The sequence below is a fragment of the Anguilla anguilla genome, chromosome 4 (genome assembly GCF_013347855.1).
Source record: "Anguilla anguilla isolate fAngAng1 chromosome 4, fAngAng1.pri, whole genome shotgun sequence".
NCBI classification, from domain to species: Eukaryota; Metazoa; Chordata; class Actinopteri; order Anguilliformes; family Anguillidae; genus Anguilla; species Anguilla anguilla.
In genome coordinates, this window is record NC_049204.1 from 63,264,001 (window position 1) to 63,289,766 (window position 25,766).

Consider the following 25,766-nt stretch of genomic DNA (forward strand, 5'->3'; position numbering starts at 1 on the left):
GCGTATATAGCAATGTTTGTTTATTTACCCTTTAAGGTGTAAGATCATATATGTGATATGTGAACGTGGGAATTTTATTATTCACGACATGCACAGTTATTTATGGCATGTGACCGTGTAAATAATCCTTCTAAACAAAGCACCTAATTAAGAAAAACGTACATAAAATTCTGGGGTTGCAATTTCGGTTGAAACGAAAACCAGCAAACCCAGGCCAACCCGAGGAGAGAGTTTGGGCATCTCTGGTCGTGATGAAACAGTAAAAACGTTCAGATCTGGTTCAGGTTCAGGTTCAGAAACTTCCTGTCAAGGTTGCATCACTTGTTCGAACAATATATTATTTCTGTCTGGTTTCCACGTTGTATCTTTGATTGATTGCTCGTGTCTGTTCTCTTTCGAACATGGCGGCGACTCCGGCAACGAATCCATCGCAATTGCTTCCTCTGGGTAAGTGTGGTAGCTACATGAATAATGTTCTTTAAATTGTATTGTGCTGATAATATTTATATTATTCACTTTTATAAAAGCAGTGTTGTGTAAACGGGATTAAAATAAAAGGTAGCACGAATAACTAATGCATGCTGTGAACTAACTAACGTTAGCATGGCTGGTATATGTAGTAAACCCGAATAGCTATCTAGGTAGGATAAGAAAAATGAAAACATGCTTGCAAACTACTTCTGGGCTCGGTAGTTGCAGTCACAGTTGCGCTTTTAACTGTTTGTGGTTGTTGACGAATGCTTCAGTGTTTGCTACCTAGCACGCTAATTTTACATTACTGAGTAATGGAATGTGTGGATTTGGGTGAAATCAGTGCGCGAGTTGTGATCTAAACAGTAAATTACGTAGCCGAAGAGCATTTTTCTATATATGTAAGTTAGCTGTCGAGCTTTGCTTGTTATAGAAATTGTCAGTGCATTAATAAAGTTTCCTTATCATTGATGCGTTTCCCCCGCCCTTCTTCGGTAAATTCCAGTTTCTAATCTCGTGTGTTTTTCTGTTTCCTTTCAATTACAGAACTCGTGGATAAGTGTATTGGATCCCGAATCCACATCGTTATGAAGAATGACAAAGAGATCGTCGGAACCCTGTTGGGTTTCGACGATTTTGTCAGTATCCTTTTACGAAGTGATCCCACTGACTGCCACTTTCGTTAAAGTGTAAGGCTTCTGTGACTGTTAGGTTGAGGAGCCTATTTTATGTGATATTTTTGGTAACTATTTAAATTGTCCACAGAAGCGTGAATTCATGAACCAGTTAATTTCATTATTGATTCTTGAGGTGACATGCGCCGCCAATCAATAGCTTATTTAAACTCAGAATCAGAATTTAAATATAATGTTGACCAACAGGACAAGTACTGGCTTTAGTTCCATCCTGCATGATGCTAGTGTTGAAAGTGAAAGTTAACCTTAATCTGCAACCCCAATTTCTTAATCTTGGATTTTATTTAAATTAAATTTAGTGTTTGGTCTATTGTTCCTTCACCTCATATTGCAGACATGGTGCTGGAGGATGTGACAGAATTGTAAGTAGACCTGCTCTTTAACCTTTAGCGAAATTACCCTGTCCAGGTTACGCATGTGAAAGGAGTTTAATATACAGAAATCTGGATGATCAGCTTATTCATTATTCAGCATCATCAGTTGTGACTGTGGAGTCCCTCCTGTGCTGTGAACATGGTACACTCATCACACTTAATTGGCCAAGAGCCAGTGAATGTTCACTTTTTTTCCTTGTTGTTGTGTTTGTTATTGAATCATTTATGTTCTGAACTGATGTTTCTGGTTTATGTCACATGAGGCTGAAGGAATTAGGGTCTTTTTGAACAGTTGCTTGCAGACTGGTCAGATTTTGCATGGCTAAAATGTATTTTCCTTTCCTCAGTGAGATCACACCAGAAGGAAGGAGGATAACCAAACTGGATCAGATCTTGCTCAATGGCAACAACATCACTATGGTAATTATAGACCAACTTCTGACTGGATGCCTTAATAATCACATACAGTATTCCATGGGGTTGCAGAGCTGTCGGGTTGGTTACTCTGTATGTCAACTGTCAAAACAGTTCTTTTTATCTAATCAGACTTATGCTACGCTTGATTAGTTACTTGGTAAGTGAACATATAGCGAGTAAAATGAATATCTTAAAAACTATGTATTTGTGCAGTTTTGTTGGTCTCCAAACACACACACACACACACACACACACAGTACAATATCTTGTTTTCCCAGAAGTCATTTTTGAGAGTGCTGACTTTTTACCCAGTGGCCTTACATTCCTAAGTATCTGCAGTCGTTATTTAGTCACCATTTGGATTTGGCACTTTGCCATTTTGGAACGGCAGTAGACGTGTCCTGTAAAATGTCTTTTTTCCTTTCTTCCATTTCTGATTTGTCCTCTTTTTTTTTCCACCACCCCATTTTTCTCTCCTTAGCTCATTCCTGGAGGGGAGGGGCCGGAAGTTTAAGCAGCAAAAGGAGAATTTAGTGAAATTTCTTTTACTCTTTCTTTGAGCTCACCTTTCCTCTCGACCTTATCTTTGGTTTGTGTACATTTTTATTTTGAAGTTTTTTGTGTTTTTTTTTTTTAATGCAAGAGCTATTTTCCCAATGGGAGCTGTTTGAATTGTCTTCTGATTAGAGAGCATAATGTAACCGTGTGGTATAGAGATAACTGTCGCTTAACGGTGAAATCATTTCATTATTGTTTTAAAAATGTTTTTGTTATAAATAAATCACACGATGACGTGCCCCCTTTGGGATTGATTTTTAACCTGAATGTTTTCCTGTCTCTGTCTGGGTCCTTCGTTTTGGCTGTGTAGGTGAATTCCCTGAAACTATTTTCAATTGTCACATAATTTTTTTAATGAATAATTCACCTATAGAGAAATCAGTTCAGTGAAGTCAACTGTTGTGCTGTGTAAAGTTAAAAACACAACCTTTTAGCTGCCATGGTATGCTTTGCTGAAAGTCTTGAGGATTAAAGAACATTTATTTAAAAAAAAACATAAAATCTTTTTTCGGAATCGTTGCACGTGAATGTCCGTTATACCATTATAATGTCCACTGGCACAAAACTAGAGCTGCACAGAGACCCCGGATCTTCAGTTAGAAGGCTGTGCTTTATTGGTGCCACAAACTGAATGTGTGGTGACTGAATATTCACATACAGTACGTCCCTGTTGGGTATTACAGTACTGGATAGGATTCGGATGATTTAGTGCATCTGAGGACATACAAGAGGTACAGAACAGCAAATAAAAATGTACTCTTGGATTGTTTCCCGCCACCGTCCGTCTCTCCTGCCTCTCCTGACTCCCTCATCAGTACATGGATGGCTTTTCCTCTCCTTTTGGATTGGTCACCTTTTCCAGGTTCTTACTGATGATGTCATACAGTTCCACCTGTACGGGTGGCAAGAGTAAAAAAAAAAAAATAATAATGGCAATACAGGAAGATAAAAACTATTTAAGGACTAAATAATTTTATTTAATCTTAAAAATCTTAAAAAAGGAAACCGATGTATTTAATTAGGCCTGTTTAATTCAGCTGAGTTTTTTTAAAACTCAGACCACACCCCCTGCCCTGACTCTCTACCCGGTTACTGTTCACTCGGACTCACATAGAACCCGCGGATGTCCAGCACCACCACCCGGATCTCGCAGTACGCGGCCTCATCTTTCTCGTGGACCAGCGAGCGGTAGTCCATCTGCCAGCCGGGGGAAAAGAGGAGAAAAGGACGAGGGGGGGTTGAGGAGGGAAAACACATTGAAAGGAAGACGGCGTGGTGGAGATATGCAGAGAGAATGGAATGGCAGTTCATAGGTTCATTTTAACCAGATATAAACAAGTGTTCTAAAACAAACTTACTGCAACTTTTACCTAAATTTCTTCAGAGAATGTCCTACTATACTCAATGGTCAGTGTGTAAAAATGTAATCTATGGATAAAAGTATCTGAAAAATGTTTAAATGGAAACGTAAGGGAAGATTGTCTCACCACATGAGTGTCTTTGGAGGCTTTGGCCACAGCATCGCCACGCTCTGAAAAGTACCTGAGAGCAGCAACAGGATCATGTTCCACGTGAAATAGGATCATGTTCCACATTAAATTGGGATCATGTTCCACATGTAACAGAATCATATTCCACATGTAATAGGATTGTGTTCCACATGCAATAGGATTGTGTTCCACGTGCAACAGGATCGTGTTCCACATTCAACAGGTTCGTGTTCCACATGCAGTAGGATCGTGTTCCACATTAAATTGGATCATGTTCCACATGCAACAGATTTGTGTTCCACATGCAGTAGGATCATGTTCCACATGCAACAAGATTGTGTTCCACATGCAACAGGATCGTGTTCTACATGCAATAGGATTATGTTCCACATGCAGTAGGAACATATTCCACATTCATTATTACCTTATGTTCAAAAGCAACACAGCGGTGCAAAAGGGTGTATGAAAAAACAGAGTAACTGCAACACTATATGCCCAAATAAATAGCAACATAAAATGGCAGAAATCCTCTCACTTGTTAATGTTGGTCTGAAAACCGTCCACTTTGGTCTTCACTGCAGTGATCCTCTCCAGAATCTTCTCCTAGAAGTAAACAGGGATCGAGGAAAAGCCAATCAGGGAATTACAACCGTAACAATAACAGATAGATGACTTACCCCTCTTCATTTCACAATAAAAGATCACTAATAAAATGCAATATTAAAACTAGTTCAAGTCATATAACTGTGAGACATGCAAGCACTTTTAAAAATGGTCAGGATGGTGGGGTGTGAGGGCTGAAGCCTATCACAGCATGCATTGGGTGAGAGGCAGGAATACACCCTGGACAGGTCACCAATCAATCTCATGGCCCACACATTCACTCGCACACTCATAATTTAGACTCTCAGATTAAAACATAGAAAGAAAAATTATTTTTACGTGCTCACTGTTGATTTACCTGGATGGCCACACCAAAGTCGTTGCCATCCTCAATCTTAGGGATAAGATGCTGTATCCAGCAAGAGACCTGAGGCAAAAAGAATGCCTATTTATACAGTAGATGTCTTATTTTTTACATCATACATTACATAGACCTCACGCCACTTTCCACTACGCAGTAGTATACTGAGTCTGTGTCCCTTTTTCTGCACGTCTGTCTGTAGCATCCCTGAGATCTCCACAATTAACAATTTTGCAACTTAGTGTAAGGAAAAAAGGACGTCTCTCGAACGTGATGAAAAAGTACAAAGTTTATTTCCAATACCGGCAGTGACAAAGCGCACAAATGACACCTTGGATTCAGCAGAGTCAGACTGAACCACAAACCTTTCCAGAGGCTGCTTCTTATTTGTTTTCAAGGCTTTGATCAGGAGTGTTGAATACACATACCAAGACGGATGTAGTCAGTTCTTGTAACACCTATCAATTAGGCCATAGTGTATTGGCTGTCCTGTTGTGATTGAATTAGCACGTCTGTTGACTTGAATGGTTCCCAATCTCTCACTCCGCTATTCTACCATTGTACCAACTGTATTGTGATAATGATAAGATCAAGGGAATGTGTGGCCAGCAGACATATTGGCATCAGAGACAGATTTCTTACATTGGTCGTTTGGCTGAAATCGAAATTGAACGTTATGTTAATCTGCTTTGGTAGAACGCAAAGACCCTGAGCCCATTCTACCCCCTTCATACTGAGTTATTAATTATTTTACTGAGTAAAGTCTTTCGGTTACTACAACTATAAAACTTACTGTCGTAACTGTTACAAGGTCATTACAAATGACAAAGTCATGACCCTGCTGGCGACTCACCGTGATATAAGTCTCCTGGAGGGCCCTGATCTCCGGCTTCACTCTGTCCAGTAAACTCACGATCTTCTCGTTGCCTTTGAGGTAGCCGCACTGTGGAGCTGAGACACAGGACACGGGCGGGTTTCACGTCAGCAAACGCAGGGCGGCGCTTTCGCACGATACGTGTAGGGGCGACATAGCTCAGGAGGTAAGACCGATTGTCTGGCAGTCGGAGGGTTGCCGGTTCAAAACCCCGCCCTGGGCATGTCGAAGTGTCCTTGAGCAAGACACCTAACCCCTAACTCCTAACTGCTCTGGCGAATGAGAGGCATCAATTGTAAAGCGCTATATAAATGCAGTCCATTTACCATTTACGTTAAAAGGGGAGGAGAGGGAACGGAAGAGCCGTGCGTTTCAAAGAGAAGACAGAGCAAAAAGGTAGAGTTAGGCCCCTCACGTTTCTTCTTCTTCTTCTTCTTCTCCTCCTCGTTGTCTTTGTCGGTCTCCATCTCCTTTGGGAGGGAAAAAGCAGAGAGCTTAAAAGAACCTTCACTGCGCTGAGCAGAACGGTACTGAACGCTACACCGGCTTACGAGAGCATTCTGAGGAATCGTAAAAATGAATGGAATCTATTCTACTGGACCCGGAAGTGTATGTATAGGCCCTAGAGACCGAGACGTTTAATGAAACCAGAACTTCATTTGCTACCCTCCGCTCTCTCTTTCCCAACGAAATTAGACACAATTTAAATAAATTTTTTTCATGAAGTGAGCAGCTGTGACAAACACCACCACACACTCAGGGTTCCCACAGGTGTGAGTCTGAGAACATCACCATTAGCCTAGATCAAGGGAAGCCCAGAATATCTCAAACTGCTGTGCATTGGGAGTGCTGTGTCCATCGCTGCTCTGCTCATAGTCGTACGGTATCCGCATGATGTTGATGCCGACGCACTAATTACCTCATCTTCCGGAGTAGGGGGGTCCGGAATAGGGATGTCCAGAGGTGCGTGGACAGAGGACAGGTCCGTGAGACTGAACTCATCAGCCTGAGACGGGGGGGAGAGAAGTCTTTTAGATGTGACTTCACCCAAACAGATATCAACCCAAATTCAAAATTCAAAATCCCCTGGAATATGTCTCACAGTGGGGTTGCTCTGGGGGACCTAGTAAGAATACAGGTCAAAATACAGTTTGACTGCTTCAATTTGGCTATCCATTCACTGGTGGGTACTAGAGCACCCTCCACCCCCCCACCCAGCCAAACAGCAATAAATAAATAAATAAATAAATAAATAAATAAATAAATAAAAATTCTGTTCAGTGCTACAGTGCTTTGAGATACACTGTAAGAAAAATTGGTTCATTGGCCTGCTTCCACAAAAGAACCCTTTTTTAGTTCTTTAAGGAACCTTCTATGGTAGCTGTGGAAAGCATGCAAAGCTCCCAGACTGAGCCTTATTGCCTGACACGGAATCCATGAACAGGATTCCCCTATGGACAAAGAGAGCAGCTATGCAGGACTCTTTTTTTGAGAGTATACTGTAGCTATCATCAAAATGGGAGGAAGAGCAGGGATGTTAAAGGAGTGCATCCTTTGGACAAACCACTTGGGTGGAGAATGGGTCCTACTGTACCGAACGATCATTATCCGGACAGTGAGAAACTGAATCAGGGATGCAGTGGGGTGTAAGGCCAGTGTTACTGAGACAGTCGTGTGCGGCAGGCAGCCCACCTTCAGCATGTTGTCCAGCTGCGAGATCTTCCGAGGAATGCGATTTGATAAGAGATCTTCTGCCTAAACACCATGCGCATAACCGCGGACACACACACACACACACAAACGCGCGCGCACACACACATACACACACACACACACATGCTGGTTACACCACAAAGTTGCACATACCCATTTCCCATTTTCAGCCCTCAAGATGGACAAACAACAAAATAAGATCAGCAGCCACACTGCCGTCAGTGCTTCATTTGCTTCTTGCAGTGAGGCAACAGTGCTATATCCACTACCCCTATCCATATTAAAACTCAAAACATTAGAAAAATATATATATTGTACAAAACATGCATAAGTACACACGTCACACCAAAAATGCACATTTATGCAAACAACAGGAATACAAACCTGCTGGTTCAGAGACTGGTGGAAGCTGCCAACCTGAAAAAGACACAGGGAATAGAGATAGATTCAGTAATTTCCAGATGGCACACTACATCTCTTCAGTGCCGCAGAAATGACAGGGCTCCATCTCCGGGCTATTCAAGAAAAATGCAATGCATGCAACATGTTCTCCGAGCGTGTGTGTGTATGGACACGTATTACTATCTTTGTGAGAACCAAATGTCCCCACAAGGATAGAAAGATGAGGAACATCACGCAAGGTGGGGACCTTTTGCTGGTCCCCACAAGTTCAAGAGGCTCTTTTAGGATTAGGATTTAGGGTTACAATTAGGTTAAGGTTAGGGTTAAGGTTAGGCATGTAGTGGTTGGGGTTAGGGTTAGAAGTTACGGAATGAATGTAAGTCAATGGGAAGTCCTCACAAGTATAGCAATACAAACGTGTGTGTGTGTGTGTGTGTGTGTGAGAATGTTCAAGGTATTTCTGTGCACATACTCTGCCAGTAGTTCCGACCAACAAACCACTAGTTCAACCCTACGTGTGTCCCATTGTGTGGGCTAATGCTTCCTGGTGTATCCACAGTAAACAAACAAAACGAAGATCCTGCCAGCTCACACCAGATATGTAAGAGTATTTTTGACTATTCTGAAGGAGATGGCGCACTGTCTTTACTGCTAACGTGTGTGTATATCAGACAGTGATAGCATCGCCGTTCGGGAACTTCGTGTCTGTGTTTGGGTGAACTTGAGAAACAGGTTGCTTTGCTTTCGATTTCAGCAGTCATGGCTGTCATCCAGGGACAGGATGACTAGGGACTTTTTCATGAATAAGCATGTGTGGTCTTTACCCCCCAAAATTACGGCATCTAATATACATAAACTTTTTCCTGTCTTCTCGAAGCATATTCAGCCGGTCCACTTCTGCATGTGGCCCTGGATAAAGGCATTTTCTGTAATGCACTATGCTAACACTGTCTGAAATCACAATAATACATTTGAACGCGTTTTACCAATGCAAGGAGATATATATCGGTAGATGTGTAAGCATACGATCTCACGCCAAAAGTCTGTAAAACATTCAGCCGTTAATTCCTTCAGCCGAAGTTCAGAACCACTATGGTTTCGGTATTGCGTGTTTAAATGTACCGTGAGCACCGGGCACCAAAGTCGGCTACCAGAAGCGCTTGAAGTGTTACGTAACATTACCCACCGATAGTCTGTAGGCTAACGTACAATCTAAGGTTAGCCTACTACATGGAGGAGAGAGGTGCAGAATTCTCACAAAAATGTCTTTATTTTTTTATCGTCCTTACCTTAACAGCGTTCTCTTTACTCAATCTAAGCACAGATGTTTTCGACATTTTCAGATTTGACGATGAAACTAAAGTAAACTTTACAGGTTAGCGTTAAAATAATTACAGGTTTGAGTTTATTGCTAATTACGCCGTCGTCTTTCTGACCGAATAATTTAACCAACTTTCGATTTCGGTACCCATTCGTTTGAGCACCTGATCGAATAGCACCTCCCCTTTTCAACCCGTTCCATAGAAACTAACCAAATGCATGAGTGTGACATGTTTTGGTGTGAATGAGTGTGAATAATAAAGTTACCACCGCTATAACATTTTTAACCATTGTCACAGTCGCTCTTAATAAAGCGTTGGTTGTGGCTATTGCCTATGCAGGTCGCTTAGCCTAATTTACCCAGTGCATAATTTGCTAAGTAGCGTAAAATGCCTTTTTTTTTTAGAAACCTATTTCATATACCGGAGAAATTCCAAGATGGGTTAACGGAAATATAATTCGGCCGATCATGGTAACGTCCCCTTTAAAAAAACAAGCGAAACAGAAAAGGGAGGGTTGCCATTTTGGCTCTATTAGTTCGGTGACTTTATTTATAAGGAAATTCATTTCTATAGAAGGCAATGAGAGTTTGACACAAAATGGCATTCCAGAGGCGACTAGTTTCCAGTAACGATCCAACGCGTGACAGCTTCAGTTCCTCTGCCTGTTGTCGAAACTGTAAGCAGTAAACGCAGCTGGCTAATTTCCTGCTAAGTTAAGTTCAATGAAAGCGAAATTCACGGGCGCTTGCAGTCACCGGAGTCTACATTTTTTTTCTTCTCGGTTGACTAACAAGGTAATATCATTCATTAAAGTGTGATGAGCCAGTTGCTGAAATTTTAAAAGGAGCTTCGACAGTTACTACAAATAAGGTAACATTAATATACTTTCGATTTCAACGGCTTGACACGATCCAATGCAACATTTAGCCTAAATTTTAGCATAAATAATCCGTTCTTGGTGTGAGTAACATTTTCAGAAAATCACTTTAACAGGTTAATCAAGCGAAGTTTGGATTGTCAAAAATGTTCTTTGCGAATTTAAATCATTTTATTTGGCTATCCAGATAGTGAGCTCGTTGATCTCATAATACGGTTTCGGAAGTATATTTATATGTAATAGACGAATTGATGCATTTGACATCGTTCTTACTTTGCTAGTTTCTTCCACTTGTAGTCTAGATTGTAGAATTTGTTTGTGTGTTAATACAAAGGGAAAATATGTAATGAGTACGCGCGCACACCTGTATGAAACGTGAAATGCGTTACAATGTTATTACTACGTAATAGGCTACTCTGCCCCGCTGCAGTCCTTATGGTTGAGAGGGAATGTGTGTGTGTGTGTGTGTGTGTGTACGTGTACATGCATGCATGCGCGCACTGCTGGATTACGCATTCGTGCGAAGTGTTAATGGACTGCATTTATATAGCGCTTTTATCCAAAGCGCTTTACAATTGATTCCTCTCATTTGCCAGAGCAGTTAGAGGTTAGGGGTTAGGTGTCTTGCTCAAGGACACTTCGACATGCCCAGTGCGGGGTTTGACCCGGCAACCCTCCGACTGCCAGACAATCGGTCTTACCTCCTGAGCTATATCGCAACCTTTGATCTGTTACCTGAATGTTATTGCCACTGTTATCTTCTTGTCCGCGTGGGTCTGTTCTACTGGACAGTGTTATCTGTGACAAGAGGGCGTTTTCTGCATCTTTGTACATGTACTAGCGTTGTGCTTTAACAGTGTTATCCGAGGCTGAGTGTGCGGTGTTTTGCTACAGTGTGCGGTGTGTTCCGTACAACCACCTGTCTCGCACCTGTATGACCACATAGTTCACATTACTAAGCGATGCCTTAGGTAGTTCTGGCAGGAGGCACTCAAGCCACAGTCAGTGACTGTACAGAAACAGTCTTTTCGAGCTGAACTCAGATCTGTTGTTTAAAAAAAAAAAAAAAACATTCCAGTGATCCAGTACGATCGGATGATCTGTGTTAGAGCCTCTTACATTCTCTGCCAGTGCAGGGGTCTACAATGCTGCCATTTTTAGGAGCATTTGCTGGATGTGTGCTAACTGCATTCAGGAGCACATCTACTAATTGGAATGCACTTGTGTGCTCCTAAATTTTTCAGTTTTAGGAGCACATGCTCCTGGGGAAAAAAACGTCAATGAGCCCTGCAGTGGACAGCAGTTTCAGCCATTCCAAATTTTAGCGGAAGAAAATTTCCTGAGACGAAATGAAGATCGGGCCCAGTCAGTCACGGCGCTAATCTGCCAATTCCTGTAGTGGTCCTCTAGTTGATATCTCTTTAGCACGTTATATAATTTTCTGTGTTATAACCATAGTTGACTAAGTCTGCCAGGTAAATGAATGGTGCAGCCTCAATCTTGTCTCGCAGTTGCTCACCCTCAAAGTGTTTACGTGTCATTTTTCGTTTGTGCCGCCGCTCTTATTCGTCGTGTTTGACTGATATTGTGCACTCCGCTTTGTGCGAGCCGTTCTGGATAAGAGTGTCTGCACAATTTTTTCGTAATGTGAAGCACTGGTGACGCAGTATAATCCGATCCTTCTCAGATCGATGGCCAGTCTTACGGATTACCTGAAGGATGTCAGGGGTCGGGCGGAGGTCTGTCTGTCATCCACAGGCTCCGCCCCTGACGTGCAGTCCATCGTGCAGGAGATGGCGAACATCCCCCTCCCCCTCTTGGCCAAGTACCGGCTCCTTAACGTGGCAGAGTTGTTGAGGGAGAACTGTGCTGGGCCAGACAGGAAGGAGGTGAGATGTCATTTCCTGTCGCCGTGTCTTAGTATTCTACCTGCATTTTTACTGCAGCTGTAATTCAGACCCGTGGACGAGATGTCTGGAAGTGTTGTGGCTCTAAGTACTGGCCACTGTTATAGGCTATGACACCGAAGACATGGCTTTGACTCTGCTCTTTGCCTAAGCCCTTATTTATGCACTTTTGTAAAGACCTCTGACAGCAGTGTAGTATAATGGTTAAGGAACTGGCCTTGTAACCCGAAGGCTGCTGAGTCCCACTGCTGTTGTACCCTTACTCTGCATTGCTTCAGTATATATCCAGCTGAATAAATGCATACATGCCACAAGTCATGTCCTCTCTGGTGTCAGTTAGTCCTGTCACCTGTATCCAGAAGCTTTTTCATCTTTTAATTTGGCGTCTTGTCCCATTTTCCATTTTATTTTTGTACTTCCTGTTCCTCATGTTCACAACCTCTGACCTCTGAACTCCCCCCCCCCCCCCGCCCCACCGCCAGAGCATAGCCTCCCTTCTGAGGGCCTTGAGCATCCTGGAGAAGTACGGCTTTAACCTGGCCAACCCCAAACGGCCCAAGTATTGGCGCACAGTCAAGCACAACAATCCCATCTTCAGGACCACCGTTGATGCCATCAAGGTGAGAGGGGAATGCAGTTTTAACCCCCCCCCCTCCAAAGGGTTTTATGGAGTACCTTTGATAGAGAAATTGTTGCTGGACCCACAGGCTAGTGGGACAAGGATATGAAACAGCCAGGGTTGATATAGCACAACTGTGACCTGTGCATAGGTCGCAAAACAAACTAAACAACTAAGTTTCTTTAAATGGTTCGTTTTAATTCCAGTTTGGCACCAAATTCATTCATAGATAATTCCTAACTCTGTTTTTGGTAATTAATTGGGTGTTTGGGCAAGAAGTGTGTAATAGAAATGGTTGTCCTTATCTCTCTCTTGCTCTCCCTGTCCCTCTCTTTCTCAATCTCTGACACTCACTCTCTATTTCTCAATCTCTCACACTCCCTCTCTCTCTCTCTCTCTCTCTCTCTCTCTCCTTCTCTCAGGGTGGCCGAGTTGCATTGCATCTGTATGGCTACACCATTCAGCAGTCAGATGGTCTCAGCTTCCCTGATGATGTCACAGATCCTGATATTGAGAAGGTTGCCGCGGTGACCGTGGAGATCATGGCCTTGCATACGGAGCTGGAATTGTTTATCAAGGTCAAACATTTTGACACATGCCAAACAGGCCCTTCCATTACCTGTCATCGCACACCTTCGTATTCATCTTGCGTGTGCATATGAGCCGTTGACGTCCCTCATCGATGAACGTGCATGTTTTACAGGACACTCACCAACACCCAGAATTTCTTGAGAGAATTCTTACTGGCCAGCAGGGGGCAGCATCTGCACAGGTGTGTTCGCCGCTTCTTCCTGTGTCGCTGTGTTTCCTGTTTCTGTAAGAGGCAGCTCAGTCCAGAGCTCGGCCATTTTTCAGCCAATCAGTATTGTCCCTTTAGGGCTGCTGGTGACAGTGTGCGCTCATTCCCTCGCTGGTTCTGCAGGAAAAGCCTGCGCTGGTCAGGGAGGACCCCGCCTCCAGTGAGAAGCAACAGTTGGAGAGCAAGACCAAGCCCTGTAAGCCCCCCGTTCCCCCGAAACCCACTGAGAAGCCAGGAACAACTCCAGCCCTCCCAACCCCCGCTGCTCACACAGGTGAGATGCACTGTTTATGCTAGGACCAATGTTTTAAATTTGATGCGAGCTATAAGAGGCAGCCAGTGGAGGGTAGTGTGCAGGGGAGTGACGTGGGAGTGTCTGGGGAGGTTGAAGACCAGACGAGCCGCAGCATTCTGAATGAGTTGCAGGGGTCTGGTGCCTAAGAAACTCAGTAGCCACCCCATCAATCTCTCTTTCTTTTCTTTGTCTCTCTTTTTCTAAGGAGTGGTCTGCTCTTTGTGTGGCAGCAGTCCCTCTTTCTGTTGTCCTTCCTGTAAATCGCAGTTCTTCTGTGAGAAATGTGATGAAATTTTCCATCGCCACCCAGACAGAACCAATCACACGAGAGATAAAATCCTGGCCCTAAAACCAGGTAAGCAGTGTGTCATTGGGGTGATTATCCGCCCCCCCCCCCCCCCCCCCCCTTCCCACAATCCTCTGGAGATTAGCCTGATAGTGAAGAGAATTTCTGGATTCACATCGGAGTCATATCTCAGTTTCTGGCCTTGATTCATTTGAGTTATATTCAAAATGTATATTTTCCCATAAAACCTGCTGTTTACACTTTGCCATGTTGGTTCAAAAGCGACTTACACATTGCATCCATTTGTACAGCTGGATATATTCTGAAGCAATGCAGGTTAAGTACCTTGCTCAAGGGTACAACGGGAATCGAACCTATGACCTTTAGGTTACAAGACCAGTACCTTACCCATTATACTACTCTGCCACTCTATCCTCCTGTAGACAATTGCCCCATCTGTGGAACCTGCCCAGCCTTGGCTTACTGTCCTAAGTGCACCCAGGGGTTGTGTTTGGAATGCGACGAACGGTACCACACCCACCCAGACCGGAAGGACCACCATCGAATCCAAACAGGTGGTGGCACACCCCTGAACCCCATCAGGTGAGACATGGGGTGAGGGACCAGGGAGAGAGTGTCATGAGAGAGACATTTTTGGGTGGGGAGTGAGGTGGTAGCTGTGGTAAAGACAGCTTTGGTTGGCGTTAAACTTCTTCGTCTTAATAGCCCTGCCAGCATCCCTGAGCCAGATGCCACCTGCAAACGCGCCCGCCTTTCCAGTGCTGCCCCCGCTGTCCTGGAGGAGTCATCGCAGCCAGTCTCCATTGCAGGTAACAGGCTGGGTGCACATGTGTGTTTCTGGATCTTTCTTTGAGCCTCCTGGAGTTTTTCTACAGCGGTAACAAAACTGGATTGACTGACTCCTATTTACACTACCTGCCAGTAAAATTTCCTGTTGATGTGGAATGTCATTTGTAACCATGGAAGCTGGAGGTCTGACACGACACATCTGTGCGGATATTCACTTCAAGCTTACTTCTGATTGGAAGCCCATTAAAGGCTCGTTGTGGATGGACTTAACAGGCTGTCTTTTCTTTTGTGGAAAAGATGACTTATTTCGAGAGTGTATCTTTATGTTCAGTGCTTTATCGTGGTTTCCGGGCTGCCCAACATAGAGTCTGGGCATGTTGCCAAATATGTAACCTCCAGTTTTTAATTAGTTCCCTTAGAGAAACATTTATTGTTATTCCTTATCTTTTGAAGAACTGGAAATGTATCTGCCTGTCTAGGAGGTATAAAGCTTGCTGAATGAACTGTGTATTCCTCAGAGAATTTTAGGCTCTGTATTTCTCTCCATGATGTCATGTGTTAAAGAATAACCTCGATTGAAGTCTCCGTGTAGAACTGAGTTATTCCTCAACCGTTGTACTCCTGATTGGTTAAAATTTTTCCAGTGTCACTTACTCAAGAGGAACATTTCCAAATGGCTTGTACCTAATCTGACCTCTCTCTGTCTCTCTCTCTCTCTCCCTCACATGCTGTGTCTATCGCTCTTGCTCTTGCGCTCCCTCTCTCTCTCCCCCCCTCTCTCTCACCCCCTGTCTTTCTCACTGCTCTCTCTCTCTCACTGCTCTCTCGTTCTCTCCCCCTCTCTTTCTCTCTCTCAGAATGGCAGTGTCAGAGCTGCACTGTGATGAACTCAGGGAGCAGCGTTTTGTGCTCGGTGTGTGAGCGCCCCCGTCTAGCCACCCGCCCCCCCGCAGCGCCCCAGCAGCTTTCCTCGCCGGTCTGCGAGACGTCCCAGATCCCTGGCAAGCAGGTCAGCGCTCGTCCCGCTGACCCCCCCCTGTTTTTAGCGCCCCCCCTCGAGTGCGTCCCGCGTCGTCCGGTCGACGGACGCCTTCGATGCTTCAGTCAGCCAGCCAACGAGAGGACTCCTTCATCTCTTCCTCTTTCATCCTCTTCCTCCCGCTCTCTCCCTCTCCCGACAGTGGACGTGCCAGGCCTGCACCTACGTCAACTCCGCCCCCTCCACGGACTGCGAGGTGTGTGACTCGCCCCGGTCAGGCGCTGCCGGCTCCGCGGCCAGACTCCCCACGCCGTCGCCCGTCCGCGACTTCGTCCCGCCGCCCGTCCATCCCGTGGCCCCGCCCAGGCAGGACTTGGATTTGACGAGGCAGAGAGTGATGAAGGAGGAGGGTCTGAAGCTTATCCAGCACATTCGGGTAGGCGGAGCTCTGAGCCATTGAGAAATGTCATTTCAGATGTGCATCGACCATTAAAGTTTAAAAAAATTTTTTTTACGTCCCTCTTTCTTCATTAGGAGGGCGACAAGAAGGGAGTGAGCCCGGAGGAGGTGTACGCGGCCATATGCGTTTCCAGGGGCAGCAACGTGAACCCCTGTGATTGGCTGAAGTCTGAGCTGCCCCACCTCCTGGATGAAATCTGTGCCATGGCAGCCTCTCTTCAGCAGGACTACAAAACAGGGGATTCTGGGCCACTGGGGGAGTTACGGGGCCCAGCTGACCCAGCTGTGCAGCTGTCCAGGGCCGAAGCCAAGCAGGCCTGGGTGGCAGCAGGTGGCGACACTGAGAAAGCAGTCAAGCACCTGCTGAGGAGCAGACGCGCCAAGGTGAGGGCGGGGCCAGGAATGGCCAATAACACTGAGAGGCTTCTCGACCAATAAGTGCATAGCACAGCACACCCCCGAGGGCATGGCGTCTGCTGACACATTCCAAGTGTGCGATGAGATTTTGAGTACATTCCTGGGGGTGTAAACCAGCTGTCTGGAATTTTATCTTTAAAAGATGTCGACCGTCCTCCTTGCAGAAGAATTCCTCATGTACTGATGTTCATCAGTCATGAAATCATACGCATACCTACGTTTCAGTGTTTGGTTGTATGTCTGTCTGTATGCACTCCTGTGGTGTGGTGACTGTGGTGACGTGGCCAGGAGATTGGCCTGTCCAAGTTCTATGTTCGAACCCAGCTCCGCCGCTTGGTGCAGTTTTGAGTGAGAGGCAAGCCCCTTGTCTTTGGGTAGAGTTGTGTTGTGAGTGCGAGACAAGCCCAATGTCTCACTGTCTCAGGAGAATCTTGCTAGTTGCCACTCTCGACTCCGCCCTCTCTGGTGCTGCTCCCTATCGTCCTCTCATTACGTTACATTACAGGGACTTGGCAGACGCTCTTATCCAGAGCGACTTACACAACTTTTTCCACATAGAATTAACGTTGCATCCATTTATACAGCTGGATATATACTGAAGCAATGCAGGTTACCTTGCTCACGGGTGCAACAGCAGTGTCCTCCCGGGGAATCGAACCTGCGACCTTCGGCTAACAAGACCAACCCCTTACCCGTTACGCTACACTGCCGCCCCTCCCCAGGTGCGGGAGCTCCGCTCTCTGGGCTTCGTCGAGGAGGCCGCGTGCGAGGAGGCGCTGAGGCTGAGCGGCGGGGACCTGCAGGGTGCGCTCGCCCTCCTACAGCGCCCCCTGATGGAGGCCTTCCACCAGCGCGTGTGGAGCAAGGAGCCACCGGCCAGGATCGACCCCCACCACCCGGATAAGCAGGTGCGGCGAGACAGGCTGTGTGTCCATCCATCTCCCTCCCGCTCCTCCTCTCTCTCCCCCCCCACTCTCGCTCCTTCTCTCTCTTCCCCCCCTCACTCTCACTCCTTCTCTCTCTCCCTCGCTCTCTTTCTCTCTTCCCCCCCTCTCACTCTCTCGCTCCTTCTCTCTCTCCCTCTCTCTCTTTCTCTCTTCCCCCCTCACTCTCTCGTTCCTTCTCTCTCTCTCTCTCTCTTTCTCTCTTCCCCCCCTCACTCTCTCGCTCCTTCTCTCTCTCCGTCTCTTTCTTTCTCTCTTCCCCCCCTCTCTCACCCTCTCGCTCCTTCTCTCTATCCCTCCCTCTCTCTCTCGCTCCCCCCCCCCACCACCCTCGGGAAATACATTTGTAAATATTTCCAAGGTGTAAAACATTAGGCATTAAATATTAGCACAGACGAATCAGTAATAATCAGTAAATATACAACCAGGAAAACTGCAATGATGATGCTGCTGATAATGATGATTATGATGACAACAGCAATTATAAATAATTACTCCCTTTTTTCCGTCTTCTCCTCAGTGGCTGTGCCGGCGGCTGCTTGCACTGTATGACCTGCCCAGCTGGGGGCGCTGTGAGCTGGTCCTGTCCCTTCTGCAGGAACCTGAGGTCCAGTACAGCCTGGAGGACGTGCTGCAGGTTGTCAGAGAGTCGTCGGACCGAGACTTCATCAAACGCACCCTCAATAACGAGTGTCCCGTCTGTACGGAATCCTTTCCCAAAAACAAGGTACGCGTGTGTGTGAGTGTGCGTGTTTTCTTCTCAGCTGAAGCATAAAAATGTATTTAATTCTGCAAAATCGCCTTCTCCTTCTCTGGCTCCTTGTGTTATAAGCTAACTGGCCTCAGGTCAGTGATGTGTGAGTGTGCCACACTAGCCCCCCTTCCCTATCCTGACTCTCTGTACTAGAAGCTAACTGGTCTCAGGTCAGTGTTTTTGTAAGTGTGCCACACTAACCCCTTACCTGTCCTGCCTCCCCAGATGGAGCCTCTGACCGCCTGCGAGTGCTCGGTGTGCTGCGATTGCTTCCGGATGCACTTCACCATCGCGGTGCGAGACAAGCACATCAGGGACATGGTGTGTCCCGTCTGCGGCGAGCCCGACATCAACGACCACGAGCGCCTGGAAGTGTACTTCTCCGTCCTCGACGCCCAGGTGTGGAGAGAGGAGGCAGAGATTAGCCATGAGCGGGGGGGGGAGGGCGGGCTGCAAAAACAGGGAGGGAGAGAGGGAGGGAAAGGGGGAAAGGGGAGAGGAAAGAAGGGGAAGAGAGGACAGCCACATTAAGCGAGAGGGATAGAAGAAGAGAGGGAGAGGTGAAAATGGGATGTGGAGGTAGAAAGTCAGCAGCTATTCCTCAGTTGTCAATCGAAAGGTCATGGGTGGAGCTACAGAATAGAGGGGGGGAACAATGCAGGGGCAGAGGGAAGATGGAGAGAGGGATAAAAAGAGGAAGAGAGAAGGGAAAGGAGGGAGACTGAGCGTGTGTGATGTGTTTTTGTTTCTGCGTCTTATTGGTCGGTGTCATGTCCAGTTGAGGGATTGCCTGGAGAAAGAGGTGTATGAGCTCTTCCACAAAAAGCTGACTGAGCACGCCCTTATGAAGGACCCCAACTTCCGCTGGTGCACCCACGTAAGTGTGAACCTGTACCCCTGTAATCAACAAGCGAACTGCGCTAATTATCCTTTACCTTTCCGAATTTCAGTCAATATTATCTCTGCGACTTGCCACTGTTCAAGTCTAGTAGGACTTTCGTGGATATGATTAATTCCTTGTGATTGGTGCTCTCTCATTGGCTCAGCATTCTCAGCGCAGTCTCATTGGTTCCCCGTGACTGGTGCTCCCTGTCATTGGTTCAGCATTCTCAGGGCAGTCTCATTGGTTCCCCGTGACTGGTGCTGCCTCTCATTGGTTCAGCATTCTCAGCGCAGTCTCATTGGTTCCCAGTGACTGGTGCTGCCTCTCATTGGTTCAGCATTCTCAGGGCGGTCCCGTTGGGTTGGGTGTGTCCAGGTCGTGTGCCTTTTAACGCTGAGCTGGCGCTGCGCTTCTTTTAAGAAAAGAGGAAATGAGCAGCAGAGTGTGTGTTACCCAATCGCGAGCAGCATCCTCTCCCACCGCTAACCCCCGCGTGCCAGTCGTGGGAAGGCGAGGATGTGGCTGCCGACAGGATTTGACGGGTCGCCGCGGACTGACGCACAGGCGACCGCAGGGCCCTTTTTTTGTCGTAAACGACGGGCGCACAGCGGCGCTCGGGTTCCTGTAGCTTTTCTGTTGCTGCTGATAAAATAGCGATGACCCGGTTTTGTGCGCCGCCCTCCCACGCAGTGCTCCTTCGGCTTCATCTACGACGGGATCCAGCTGAAGGTCCAGTGCCCGCAGTGCGACGAGAGCTTCTGCTCCAAGTGCAGGAAGCCCGTAAGTTCCAACCCGGCCTCGACTTTATTCGTCGCCTGCGGGCGACTGCAGATCAAAGGGTTTGGGGGTGTCAGGGGGGGTTCCATTATGGTCCCATCAGTGCAAGAAATGAACAGAAATTCAATTCATTAATTGGGAATTTTTCAGTTAGTTATTTGAACTCATTTCATTTTTTGTCACATGTTTTTATCTGTTTTACGACCCTTGCTCTGTGGGGTCTCAGATCATACAGACTTAAATGAAGGAACCTTAAAAATGAACGTCTCTCTCTCTCTCTCCCTCCCTCTCTCTTTCTCTCTCTCTCCATCCCTCTCTCTTTCTCTCCCTCTCTCTTTCTCTCTCTCTCTCCCTCTCTCTCTCTCTCTCTCTCTCAGTGGGAGCCTCAGCACACGGGCCTTACGTGTGAACAGTTCCAGACGTGGAAGAGGGAGAATGACCCGGAGTACCAGAGGCAGGGCCTGGTGGGGTACCTGCGGGACAATGGCATCAGTGAGTCACCCTTGTGAGCGGGGGGGGGGGGACCGTTAACATGTCTGTTATCGGTCAATGAAGCGAACTCTCACCTTCCCAACCCTCTTCTCCCTAATTCTGAACTCTCCCCCTCTCAACCTCACCTCCCTCCTCACTCAATCTCACCTCTCTCCCCCACTCAACCTTGCCTCCCTTCCCACTCAACCTCACCTCTCTCCCCTCCCAATCTCACCTCTCTCCCCACTAAATTTCAACTCTCTCCCCAATTTTTTTTCCCCGAAGTAATTGAATCAACACTGAACTGTTTGACAGAAGGCAGGAGGTACTGAAGGACGGTGGTCTGTGTGTGTGTGTGTGTGTGTATATGTGTACAGTAATTGTACCTCTGTCTTCCCCACAGCCTGTCCGGGTTGCAAGTTCCAGTATGCACTCAGTAAAGGAGGCTGCATGCACTTCAGCTGCTCTCAGTGCAGATACCAGTTCTGCAGCGGCTGCAACAACCCTTACCACAAGGTCTGTGTGTGTGTGTGTGTGTGTGTGTGTGCATGCGTGTGAGTGTGTGTGTGTGTGTGTGTGTGTTTGTGTGGGGGAGAGAGAGAGTGTGTGTGTGTGTGCGTGTGTGTGTGTGTGTTTGTGTGTGTTCGTGTGTGTGGGAGAGAGAGAGTGTGTGTGCGTGTGTGTGTGGGGGGAGAGAGAGAGAGAGAGAGTGTGTGTGTGTGTGTGTGTGTTTGTGTGTGTTTTTTTGTATATGTGTGCGTCATACAGGTGTGACGGGCAAGTATTTCAAAGGAACATCAAGAGCATAGATTTGTGATGGTATTTATTTATATCTTGCAAAACACCTGTATGGGCGTTCCCTAATTACAGTAATTAGACAGTCTCTCTCCCTCACTCCATGTTTTTTCCATTCTGGTCTCTCTCTACGTGTGCGTGCATGTGTGTGAGTGCGTGCGTCAGAGGAGAGTTGGCACAGTGATTCAGCTCTCTCTTCTTTGACAGGTCTTGTGATGGATACATTTCGGTTTGGTGTGATGTGTCTGTTTTGTGTTTAATGAGCATTCTTGTTCTCTCTCTCCCTTCTCTTTCTCTAATTCAAAATGCTTTATTGGCACGAAATAGACTTGTACGTATTGCGAAAGCACGCATACAGAAGTACGTTAGAGCATGAATGTAAATTAAACTGAATAACTGTCATATCGATCTGTGGTGACAACAACCACATCAGAGTAATAATAGAATAGAAGGAATAGCAGTCGGTATTAAGAGAACATTTGTTGAAGTAATTTGTCCTAATTTCTGAATATTGTTTCACAATATAGGAGAAAGTGTGTCTGTTTCCGCCTCTCCAGTCTTAAAGTGACCGCATATACGGTCTTCTTCTCATAACCATTCACTCACGTCGGCCAATTTACGTTCCATTTCCATGCAAGTGTGTGGTCACTGAGTCTGTACTCAGTCAGAATCTGTCTCTGCTTTGTATCTCTGGCAGATAAGAGATACTCAGCTGATGCGTGATTTCTTTTTAGGGTTTCGTTAGCAATCCGTTAGCAATTCGTAATTCGTTTTGCATTTTGGTTGCTTTGTCCCGACGTTCCAGATGAGAGATTTTTGTCTGTCTCAATTCAATTCAAAATGCTGTATTGGCACAACGTATTTCTGTGTACGTGTTGCCAAAGCTCTACTAAACACATCACACTGTACATACATGTACAGTGTAATGTCATCAATTATCAACTTACAAGAAAATTGTAAAATGTATTATTTTAAGTTTAAAAATTATAACGAGAGATCTCTCTCTCTCTCTTACCCTTCTCTCTCTCTCCCTCTCTCTCTCATACCCCCCCCCCCTCCCCCCCCTCTCAGACGGCCTGTGAGGGGTGCGCTATGACGGGCCTGCATGCTCACCACCCCCGGGACTGCCTCTTCTACATGAGAGACTGGGAGCCAGAACGACTGCAGGCCCTGCTCCAGGTACCCAGCACAGACACGCAGACGGGCGGACACACGGACCAGATGAACCGATGGGGGATCTGCGCTGTTTTGAGACACACACACACACACAGAAAGACACACACAAACTCATGCACGGAGACGACTCAGATACTCACACACACTCAAACACACACACACACACAAAGACACACACAAACTCAGGCACGGAGACACACAGACTCAGATACTCACACACAATCAAACACACTCAAACTCAGATATTCACACACTTGCATGGGCTGTATGAAGATATATGAAGAACTGAAGATCCGTTGTTTGCCTAACTAAGATTTTAAGGCAGCCAGGTTACTCATTATCTTAAGTAGAGCCACCTTGATTTTTTTTTTTACAGTATGCACACTCGGACACACACAATCTCAGACACACTGACACACAAACACACACACACAGACACACACATACACACACACACTCACTGCCGCACTAATGGATGCAGAAAGACCTAAAGCAAGAGGGAAAGTGTGAAGCCCTTCCATATAAGCAGAATTTTGCTTCGGACGTCACAGGTGCACATCTTCAAGGGTGTGTTCCAGTAGAACCCTTCTCCTGAGCAGTAGATTTTGGGAGATTTTTGGTGATGTTCTTTTTCTGTCTTTATTTCCAGATGAACGCTGTGGCGTTCAACATAGACCCTCCAAATGGAGCTGTGGCAGGTATAGTAAACTTCTCTCTCTCTCTCTTTTTCTCTCTCTCTCTCTCTCCGTTTTTCTCTCTCTTCATTCATTCTTTTTTAACGTATTGATCATCTCTTCCCGATTCATGTTCTCACCTGTCCTGCCTGCCTCTCGCTTCCTCCTTTTTAATCTTTGACTACCTCCTGATTCATTCCGCGATCTTATCTATCGTTAATCTCATTGCCCTTCCTTGTTTTCCCTGTCTCCATGGAGACGAGCGCGGTTGTATTTCCCCGTGTGGCTGGAACCGTGCCAAATGGCGGCGTGGTAAGAGGCACGCGCTCGTTCCTCGCTCAGAAACAGGAATGGCAACATTTTGCTGTCCGGGAACTCGTCGTACTCGGGCCGGATTTGTTTGGTTTTTGGGAAGTGAAGTGATTTTGCCCCCCTGCATTTTTACATTCAGTCAGAAGGTGTGGCTGTGTCTCAGTCTTTGGTCCCAAAGGACTGACACCTCTCCTTCCCTCACCTTGTTTGTATCATGTCTTATATGAGTTAAGTAAACATTTGTCTCTCTTCCCCTCCCTCTGTCATTGTCTTCCTCTCTCTCTTTATCTCTCTCCATCCTCTCTATCACTCCTGTCCCTCCCCCATACCACTGTCTTTTTCCCCTTTGTCCCTCTCCATTTCTCTCCCTCCCTCTCTCTCTCTCCCTCTTCCTCCTCTCTTCCCTGGCTCCTCTCTCTCTCTTTCTCTCTCTCTCTCAGGCGAGTGTGGAGTGATGGAGCAGAAGGAGGATGGTGATCGGCAGGTAGACTCCGCCTGTGGACTGAAAGCTGAGCCTGGGCAGGCAGGCCTCTGCCAGTGAGTGACATCACCATAACTCCTTCCATTCTAGTGTCACTGTATCTATGGTATTTGGAATGTTTGGTGGTCCTTTCGTTGTATTAAAGGGGAACGTAAGCACTCAGCAATGTGGTACTGCCTTAGCCCCCTGCGGCTCTGTATTAAAATCTGAAATTGACCTGCGTTTGTTAGAAAAATAAATTGAAGTTCGTTTAGTTTCTGTTGAAGGGTGCAGCCATCTTGGAACAGGTTGTGTCGTCACTGGCTTGATTTCCTGTGCTCAGTGTAGTCCTGCCGCGGGATGTATTCCTACTGCGAGATGGCTGACTTTCAACGAGCGCTCCCAGGCCCCGGCCTCGTCAGAGGCAGTTCGCGAAAACGAACGAAGTTTCGTTCGGCAATGAGCATCCCACTTGGGCATCCCTGGGAACTACGAAAGGGGGGACCCTCTGTGCGTTTTTTCCCCCTTATTTTTTCATTCCTCACATTTCATCGTGGAGTTCACCGAAGGTCAGACAGGTCGCAACAGGAATACGTTCCAAAATGGCGGCGCCTTGTGCGGGGGCCGACCTTATTAGAGTTAAAACGCAAATGAACCAGTCAGGTGACTGAGTGCTTCTGTTCCCCTTTATGTATTATACGAACATATTACTATCACTCTTCCCCTTAAGGGATTTTGTTTATCTGCATTAGGCAAAATAATAATATTCTATACAGTAGTAGGCAATGGGGGGGTGGGGGGGGGGGGCTATGTATACAAAGTGCTGTAATTTTTACACGGTGTAACCAAAATGTGCGAAAGTACTGAGAATCTACATTTAAGCCACATGTGAATATTTTGATTACAATGTAAAACTGGAGTATAGAGTTAAATCGAGAAGAAAAAATATGTCTTTGTCCCAAACATTATGGAGGACAATGTAATATATATGTGTATGTAGTTTTTTTTTTCCTCTAAAGAATAGGATTGTTTTGAGAATGATGACTTAAGGCTGTGCACCTGCGATGGTGATCGGCGATAGTGAGGATGGGTAATCGTCTGATTGAGTCTGCTGCGCGTCCGGCCTCGTCACAGGAAGCACTACGGAGAGTACCTGGTCAGCCTCATCAACGGCCACTCCATTGACCCCGCCACGCTCTTCGATGGGAAGGAGGTGCTGGTGGCGTGTCGGAGATACGGTGTCGACGTCCCTCAAGGAGAGGCGGAGGAGGAGGAGGCGTACATTGCCCGACTGAAGGAGGTAGTCCGGCCCTGCTCTTCTCAGACTGTGTAGCGAGGGGTGGGGGGGGGCGGGGGGGGAGAGCGGGGATTCCCGGCTTCCTGGGGTGGGGTGGGGGGAGATTCCCAGCCTCCTGGGGTGGGGTGGGAGGGGGGGGGATTCCCGGCCTCCTGGGTTCTTTTCCTATCAAAAATACAACAGGACGTGGCTGTTGGGTGGCTCATCTCATTAAGACAGCGTTCCTGAGTGTGTGGATGGGTCTCACAGCAGCCCCACAAGATGGGGGGGGGGGGGGGGGGGTGAAGGGGGGGGGGGGGATAGAATAGTTTTAGGTTTAGTTAGTGGTATTAATGCCTGCCTCTGCCTTTCCTCTGTTTCCGTAGAAGCTGATGAGTGACGTCCCCCTGGGAGACAAGGTGCCTCGGATGAAATGAAGAATGAAAGCAGCCCTTTAAAAAAAAAACAGCTTTAACGGGGCATTGTGTATCCAGAACATCCATGGTGTCCGGGCAG

The 25,766-nt window shown here is 46.5% G+C and overlaps 3 protein-coding genes across 7 annotated transcripts; 2 read left to right on the forward strand and 1 right to left on the reverse strand.

The window, feature by feature from the left end:
• The first annotated feature begins 289 nt into the window (after positions 1-289).
• lsm5 (LSM5 homolog, U6 small nuclear RNA and mRNA degradation associated) lies at positions 290-2,782 on the forward strand. The gene is made up of 5 exons (XM_035412821.1): positions 290-447; positions 1,018-1,113; positions 1,501-1,528; positions 1,888-1,960; positions 2,439-2,782. The coding sequence occupies exons 1-5, from the start codon at positions 402-404 to the stop codon at positions 2,469-2,471; spliced, it is 276 nt and encodes a 91-aa protein (XP_035268712.1). The 5' UTR covers positions 290-401; the 3' UTR covers positions 2,472-2,782.
• Positions 2,783-3,104: 322 nt separating this feature from the next.
• Positions 3,105-9,464, reverse strand: psme2 (proteasome activator subunit 2). Its single transcript, XM_035412820.1, has 11 exons — positions 9,248-9,464; positions 7,941-7,973; positions 7,536-7,598; positions 6,763-6,849; positions 6,259-6,313; positions 5,823-5,920; positions 4,967-5,035; positions 4,541-4,608; positions 4,003-4,057; positions 3,626-3,712; positions 3,105-3,407 (listed from the first exon to the last, which is right to left on the reverse strand). The coding sequence occupies exons 1-11, from the start codon at positions 9,293-9,295 to the stop codon at positions 3,327-3,329; spliced, it is 744 nt and encodes a 247-aa protein (XP_035268711.1). The 5' UTR covers positions 9,296-9,464; the 3' UTR covers positions 3,105-3,326.
• LOC118224942 (E3 ubiquitin-protein ligase RNF31-like) lies at positions 8,465-25,706 on the forward strand. Of its 5 annotated transcripts, none has more exons than XM_035412816.1 (24): positions 8,465-8,559; positions 11,845-12,046; positions 12,547-12,684; positions 13,106-13,261; positions 13,387-13,455; positions 13,606-13,756; positions 13,983-14,132; positions 14,507-14,666; positions 14,790-14,893; positions 15,731-15,882; positions 16,055-16,288; positions 16,387-16,695; positions 17,451-17,636; positions 18,193-18,399; positions 18,652-18,825; positions 19,205-19,303; positions 20,000-20,089; positions 20,464-20,578; positions 20,961-21,073; positions 22,424-22,531; positions 23,178-23,226; positions 23,955-24,051; positions 25,109-25,274; positions 25,637-25,706. In XM_035412816.1, exons 2-24 carry the CDS (start codon positions 11,849-11,851, stop codon positions 25,685-25,687), a joined length of 3,276 nt encoding a protein of 1,091 aa, XP_035268707.1. In that variant the 5' UTR covers positions 8,465-8,559; positions 11,845-11,848; the 3' UTR covers positions 25,688-25,706. The 5 variants fall into 5 exon arrangements, with proteins under 5 accessions (XP_035268707.1, XP_035268709.1, XP_035268708.1 ...); XM_035412817.1 differs by lacking the exon at positions 8,465-8,559 and adding an exon at positions 9,809-10,150 and having other exon boundaries at positions 14,799-14,893; XM_035412814.1 differs by lacking the exon at positions 8,465-8,559 and adding an exon at positions 9,810-10,150.
• The last annotated feature ends 60 nt before the right edge of the window (positions 25,707-25,766 follow it).

Excerpts from the sequence above, each read along its gene's own strand:
- LOC118224942 (XM_035412816.1), top strand. The coding sequence starts at position 11,849 with ATGGCCAGTCTTACGGATTACCTGAAGGATGTCAGGGGTCGGGCGGAG. Across the intron at positions 15,883-16,054 it reads CCCAGATCCCTGGCAAGCAG|TGGACGTGCCAGGCCTGCAC; the intron begins GTCAGCGCTCGT and ends CTCTCCCGACAG. Across the intron at positions 18,400-18,651 it reads AATCCTTTCCCAAAAACAAG|ATGGAGCCTCTGACCGCCTG; the intron begins GTACGCGTGTGT and ends CTGCCTCCCCAG.
- psme2 (XM_035412820.1), bottom strand. The coding sequence starts at position 9,295 with ATGTCGAAAACATCTGTGCTTAGATTGAGTAAAGAGAACGCTGTTAAG. Across the intron at positions 6,314-6,762 it reads CCCCTACTCCGGAAGATGAG|GAGATGGAGACCGACAAAGA; the intron begins GTAATTAGTGCG and ends TCCCTCCCAAAG. Across the intron at positions 3,713-4,002 it reads CCTCCAAAGACACTCATGTG|ATGGACTACCGCTCGCTGGT; the intron begins GTGAGACAATCT and ends CCCGGCTGGCAG.
- lsm5 (XM_035412821.1), top strand. The coding sequence starts at position 402 with ATGGCGGCGACTCCGGCAACGAATCCATCGCAATTGCTTCCTCTGG. Across the intron at positions 448-1,017 it reads ATCGCAATTGCTTCCTCTGG|AACTCGTGGATAAGTGTATT; the intron begins GTAAGTGTGGTA and ends TTTCAATTACAG. Across the intron at positions 1,529-1,887 it reads CTGGAGGATGTGACAGAATT|TGAGATCACACCAGAAGGAA; the intron begins GTAAGTAGACCT and ends TCCTTTCCTCAG.